The sequence below is a fragment of the Cicer arietinum genome, chromosome 4, assembly GCF_000331145.2.
Source record: "Cicer arietinum cultivar CDC Frontier isolate Library 1 chromosome 4, Cicar.CDCFrontier_v2.0, whole genome shotgun sequence".
In the NCBI taxonomy this organism is placed as follows: domain Eukaryota; kingdom Viridiplantae; phylum Streptophyta; class Magnoliopsida; order Fabales; family Fabaceae; genus Cicer; species Cicer arietinum.
The window spans coordinates 53,936,110-53,943,175 of NC_021163.2; the positions used below are offsets into that span (position 1 = coordinate 53,936,110).

At 27.2% G+C, this 7,066-nt stretch overlaps 2 protein-coding genes across 2 annotated transcripts in view; both read left to right on the forward strand.

Annotated features, from left to right (window-relative positions):
* Nucleotides 1-2,550: 2,550 nt before the first annotated feature.
* LOC101503855 (putative clathrin assembly protein At1g25240) lies at nt 2,551-3,687 on the forward strand. The gene has a single exon (XM_012715108.1). The coding sequence runs from the start codon at nt 2,551-2,553 to the stop codon at nt 3,685-3,687; it is 1,137 nt and encodes a 378-aa protein (XP_012570562.1).
* Nucleotides 3,688-5,515: 1,828 nt separating this feature from the next.
* Nucleotides 5,516-7,066, forward strand: part of LOC101503518 (CASP-like protein 1C1) — a 2,591-nt gene continuing 1,040 nt past the window's right edge. The window contains exons 1-2 of the mRNA XM_073367434.1: nt 5,516-5,655; nt 6,445-6,547. Coding sequence (XP_073223535.1) covers nt 5,516-5,655; nt 6,445-6,547 — 243 coding nt within the window. The remainder of the gene's footprint in view (nt 5,656-6,444; nt 6,548-7,066) is intronic.

Genomic DNA, 7,066 nt, shown 5'->3' on the forward strand with positions numbered 1-7,066 from the left:
ATCGACTACAACCTCTCATGGACTCATGATGTTGTCTCATACTTCTTTAGGTTTGCCAGATTTGACTTTGACATTCAACTCAAATCTAGCTCTCACATTTTTGGAAATGTCATATCGACACAATAGCAGAGTGACGCTAAAAATTATTTAGCAATAACGTTCATTAAAGCATTGTCTCGGTTAGTCACAATCACCTTTGGCAAATTATCAAAAGATTTCAATAAGCAACGACACATCTCTACAGTCCAAATGACAATATCTTCCTTTTCAGACTCCATAAAAGAAAATGCTATCAAATATGTCTTTTCAGTAGTCGTGACACTAAAAAACTCAAGCAAAGGTAAGTGATACCTATTAGTTTTATATGTTGAATCCATCACCAACACAAAAGAAAAAGGTTAATCAACTTCACAAAGTTTTCTTGAGCCCAAAAGATATTTGATATTGTGTTAGAATCACCAACCATTCTATGTCTATAAACATTCTTATCTTCAACCAAACATTTCATCAGATGTTGTGTTTCTAATTGGACCCCTTATGGACTTGTTGTATCTATGATGTGTATTATAAATATGTTTAATAGTACTCACATTGTCAAACCTTCTTTTTTTCAAAGTCATAAGAATATTTTTCGAAAGGACCATATTACTTGTGATTTCATTAACAAGTTTTTTTTTTTATCATATGCATTTAAATGACATGCAAAAGGATGACCTTCTAAATTTTTTGTCATCTCATGACTTTGTTTTCCACAAAGTACAATAAGTTTCCATACGTCAGAGCACAACAAATAACCACTCAAGACACTCACATTTTATGGATCTCGTGTCTTGATGTTTCAATACATTTTTGTATTCTTTATACGCACCACCTCTTTCACATCCCAATACAAGATATTGTTTTCTTCTACTTGATCAATTATCAGACTTATTAATTACAGTGACAAACCTTAATTTGATTGTTTCTTCTCGAACCCAGTTCAACAAATCATCTCTACATTTAAAGTTCTTGAAGGTAGTGAAATTAGCAGTAAAATTGGAAGAATTGACAACTGGTTCATAAATCTCATGTTTCACATCAACAAAGGGATTGTCATGATTCAAATCAACAATCACATTGTTTGGTTTCAAATCAACAATAGGATCATCCATACCTAAAATTCATAGCACTTTTATATAAGTAAAAACAACAAGAAAAAATGTTATCGGACAAGCCAATCGGGACGTATATTTTGTAAAATATACACTATGTCTAGATTGGTGGATCCAGACGTGGTTTTAGGTGCGTCTAAAACGACCAATCCAAATGTTTCACATGTTAGAAAAATTCAAAAAAAGTGCAAAAAAAATGCCATATAAAACAAACGAGAAGATAGAGTGAATGAGTGATTCTTTTGAGTGATGAGAATGAATTTCGTCAAAAAAAGAACATTTTTTTTGGAATGGTGTTATTTTTAGGTTTTGAGATAAAGTGTTGAAGAAATTGATATTTTAAAATTTTGGTTTTTAACTAGTCCGAATGCGTGAATCCAGACAAATCACGTCCGAATTGATGACACTAAAGAGAATAGAAACGTCAAAAAGTAGAATTTTTAAGAATATAGAGGGAAAAATAAATTATCTTCTGAATTTGTTTTTAATGGCCATATTTATGCTAAAAGATGGATGATGAGCTTACCTATATTGAGAACTCTAATAATGACGATCTGAATATTAAAAAAGATAATAATAGAGAATGGGAGGAAGTGGGTTAGGATTTAAAATGAGAAAGAAGGAAAGAAAAATAAATAAATTTAAAAATTAAAATGCATATTTTAAATTATAGCAATCTGACATGTGTCAATGACACTTATAGTCATCGTTGTAGTCACAAATTTTTTTAACCAAAATTAAAGTAAAAATATATCACATGACATCATCTCAATTATATTGACTCCACAATATCATCACCTAATATATATATAACTTCGAATGACACTTACAATACGACTAATCAAACATGTGTCTAATTTTATTATAAAGTTCGAATTCGAGACATTTTCTAAGAAATCAAAATTTAGTTATTATTAGTATACATTTTAAGTCTTTTTAAATATATATTATAATTAATTATTTTCATATAAAAACTAAAATTAACTACACTATTTCAAAAACTATAATTAACTATATTGTAAAAATTAAAATAAAGAACGTTTAAGGATGACCCATAATTGTAGCACACGTGATAACAACCTTGACAAATTCCATCACACCAATACCAAAACTCCAACCCATCAATACTAAAAATACACTATTTAAGTAAAAAAAAAAAATACTAAAAATACATGATAAGACAAATAATGCAAGTAATGAGTGCAACTCATATTTTTTTACTATAGCACTCCAACTCATTATGATTATACAAACAACACAACAATGCATGACTTTGTTATGTAGAGATTCAACATAATTCCAAATTCTCATCAACAATTCTCACACATTTCAAAAGTTCTAAAGAAACATAGAAACAAAAACCCTTCATCATATCAATTTTCTTAACCCTAAAAAAAAAATGAGGCTATGGAAAAAAGCAACGGGAGTTCTAAAAGATAAATATAGCATTTGGGCTGCAAAACTTTCACCTTATGGACCATGTAGAAACCCTGATCTTGAAACCGTTGTTATAAAAGCTACAAGCCATGATGAACAATGCATGGATTATAAAAATGTTCAAAGGGTTTTTCAATGGCTACGTACATCACCTTTATACCTTAAACCACTTTTATATGCACTTTCAATGAGGATGCAAAGGACACGTAGTTGGGTTGTTGCACTCAAAGGTTTAATTTTAATTCATGGTATTTTTTGTTTTGATTTACCAATGGTTCAAAGAATGGGAAGGTTACCATTCGATTTGTCGCAATTTAGTGACGGTCACATAAACCCCGAAAAGGGTTGGGTTTTTAACGCTTTCATTCGTTCTTATTTCGCTTATTTGGATCAAAAGTCGACGATTTTGAGAACCGAAGCGAAAAGATTACAAAACAAAAATCGGAAAGAAAGTGAGGAATTAACATTGGTTGAAGAGTTGGAAAAATTGGAGGAGTTACAAAAATTAATTGACATGTTGTTACAAATTAAGCCTAAGAGGGATGTGGACATGAATGTTGTACTTATTCTTGAAGCAATGGATTGTGTTATGGATGAAATTATTGAAGTGTATGGAAAATTTTGCAAAGAGATTAAACGTGTGTTGTTGAGGATTTGTGATATTGGTGGAAAAGAAGAAGCAATTATTGGTCTTGATATTATAAGAAAATCTCAATCACAAGGTGACAAATTTCATTTGTACGTTGATTTTTGTAGAGAAATTGGTGTTGTTAACACTTCGGAGTGTCCTAAAATTTTGAGAATTTCGGAAAAGGAGATTGAAGAACTTAAGGAAATAATTAATGAATGTGATGAGAAGGCTATTGTGGTTAAAGATTTTAATAAGGGATTAGATAATGGTTTAAAGACTGTGGTTACGGATCAATGGGAAGTTTTTCTTGATGATGCTATTGTTAATGTTGAACAACATGGTCCTCTTAATGATACTATGTTATTAAGCATTGTTGATACTAATAACCCTTTTGTGGAAGAATCTTATAGTATTGTACCTTTTAATCCTGTTCAGAATTATGATCTTCCAGATCTAATTTGTTTGTGAGAATTGTTAAATGTTGTAATACATGTGTTATTTTATATATATGTTGATTCACTTGGAATTTGGAGAAGAAAAAAAAGGGGAATTTTCTTATGTTGTTTATTTACAAATTAGTAAGTGTGATTATTTCATGTGTTGAGAGAGAGAGAACATGAAGAAAAAAAGTTATTAAAAAAGGAGAAAGGTGTAAAATGAGCATAAAAAATAGATTGTAAGGTGCATATTAATTTGAAGATTTCTTAAAAAAGAGACTTATAAAGTGTATATTATTAATACTTAATTGTATTTTTAGTTTTTTTATTTTTACCTTCTGAAATTGATATTTCTATTTTAAAATATGACAATTTTAATCTTCATTCTGCTTTTTTTAATTAAAAAATAATAATATAATATGTTTTAAATAACGTGATATATAATATGTTTAAATTAATTTTTTTTATTTTATTTTTATTTATATTTTTTTGAGAATTTATTTCATATATATTATCGATGTAAATTTTTTTATACTGTCGGTCAATCATAACCGTTAAATCATCACATATGTTTGACTTTTATTATAATTATCTCTAAAGTCATATTTATAAAAGATTGTGATGATAATTTAGCTCTTCATTTTTAAGGGAGTTATAATATAAAATAAAATTATTTTATTAGGATGACAATGCTAATTGATTATAAAAAATTAATAAAAAATTTGATTATAAAAAATAAAAAGTGACACAAATTTTTTACAAAATATTGGAAAAGAAGAAGTATTTTATTAATTAAAAATAAAACACCTCAAATATAAAGTGGCACTAATTGGTGCTATTCCTAATTAAAGATTCGATAATATATATGTTTTGTAATAAACATTGCCTAAAGCAAAGATGGAACAGCTCAGACACAGGCGAAGTTTTTTATTTTTGAAGAAACATAGGAACATAAATAAGGTAAATACTTCCGTAATTGATTACATTTTGTAAAAATGATGATAAAAGACAATAATTGTTACAAATTACTTATTTTATTTTAAATTGTCCATTAATTTGCAAATGTAAAAAAGAAAGTGAATCTGTGAATCCATAAATATCGGCTTCATAATTGGGCTTATATATTTGTTTCCCGTGTTAGGCATATTTTTACATTACAATTATACATATGATGATGATTTATTTTTAATATTTGTACATTTTAGAGCTTTTGTATTCATACAATTGTGCAAAATATTTCGACAGCAATTTTTTATCAAGACCGTAAATACTCAGGTCAGTTAATTAGTTCATCCTTTTTGCCGTCAAAATAAAAAGAATTACTTAATTCTTTGTTATTTTTTATGAGGTTAATTGTAAAAAAATTTACAATCCAACAACTCACATCTACATGTATGTGTGATTTTTGAAGGATATAGTCAAAATCATTTTTTATTTAACTCTTTCATTTTCAAGAAAATACAATCTTAATAATTTAAAGGTTGGTCAGAACATAAATAAATTTGAGTTTTTCGAACGATTCGTTTTTAACTAAAATTTATTATGATTTTTGTCTTGAAAAATATGACAAAAACTACAATAATTAACTAACACAATTTTATTACATCTTAAATTTGAATATGAGGCGTTCAACTTAACAACCTCGCGTATGTATAAAACCGAATCCATTCGATTTTTACTTTTGAAAAGGAGTACTAATCCTTAACTTTTTGAGGAATCCTTCATCAATTAGAACTTAATAATAATTACTTGATTACATAATCAAACATAGGGTGATTATAATTGATTAGGTGTATAAAAAAGTTGTATATATAAGTTATTAAATCCATTTTTGATTTGTGTATAGACGAAAAGAAGTGATGGCAAGTAATGGAGACATGATACCACGTGCTTTGAGGGGTGTTGCATCTCTATTTAGCATTACTGCTGCTACTTTGATGATTACTGCACGTCAAAGAACTACTTCTCATGTTTATTTTGGTGACTTGGCACCTTATTGGTAAGTCATAACCAAAACAACAACTTTAGTCCCTATTTTATTTATTTATGTTCAAATCAAATTCAAAGTGATAGGGTATGTGAAACATATAAAATTTCTAGTTAAATTCACAAACACTGTATACAGAGAAACAATATATATTGAGTTTAAAACTAACTCTAATATATCATATGTTTTTACTGCAACTATTTGAACTGTACTTAGATACATATTTGATATTTGGTTTGTCTATTTTATATAATTCATGATTTTGGTTTTTTTACTTTTTAAATCTATGATTTTGGTCAATTTAATTTTCAAAATGTTTGACATTTTTTCTACTTTTACATTTGGGGTTGATTTCTAATGATTTGGTTATGACATAGAAAAAAGTTAAGAATTCACTTAGACAATATCTTGCATCAGATTTGATTAATTGGTGATATAGCTTAATATTTATTTTGATGAAATAAAAATGAGTTTTTAAGTAAAAATTCACCTACACAATGTTCAACCTAAAAATGCATTAAAAAAATCAGACATTTTAATAGCTGAGGAACTAAAATCATTAATTTAGACAAAAAAATTGTATTTAAGCTTTTTGTTTTTAATTATAAAATATTTGACATAATCACCTCATGTAAAATCTCACATGAGAAGATTTAAAATAGTAAAATTATTCTAATATTATTTTAATTGATTCTGCTTATCAATACTGTGTTAATAGTACAAAAATTACCATAATTTTGTTTCTATCTTTGTGTGATTTTCTTTCTTCAAAAAATTAATTTGGTGACATTTTTGGTGTAGGTACTTTGTATTTGCAAATTTTACTATTGCAGGTTACAGTGCTTTGCTCATTTGTCTTCCATCTAAAAGTCAATTGTGGCGATTTGCAGTTGCTTTGGATTTGGTATTCACTCAATCTACCTCTTAACTTTATAAAGTTCTAATTTATCATAATTAATTTGGCATATTAAAATATCTAAATCAATAGATTTTCAGTCTTTTCTAATTTAATTAGAGAACTAGATTCGAGTCTAACTTCAAGAACATAGTAACATCAAATTTTCTTAAAAAATAGTTTTACCAATTTTTTTTTCTTTACCCAATTCAAAAGATTAGTCTGTGTTAATTTGTGTAGATGATACACAGTTTACAACTAAATAAATAGAAACAAATTCAATGAATACTTAAGTTAAAGGCAATTTTTACAAAATCATCCTTGTTAATCAATTATAAGGAAGATATAACCATATCAATCAATTTAAATAAATAGGCTAGTCTCATTTGGTAGCTTTTAGATGGAAAAACTTAGGCACTGTTTTAAATGTGTTATTTATATTGTTTACCAATTATAACTTTCACATGGAGTTTATTTTTCAGTATAATTTTAGAATAATTTTGTTTATATTGCGAGAAACATATTCAT

Coding starts and splice junctions, on each gene's coding strand:
- LOC101503855 (XM_012715108.1), top strand. CDS start 2,551: ATGAGGCTATGGAAAAAAGCAACGGGAGTTCTAAAAGATAAATATAGC.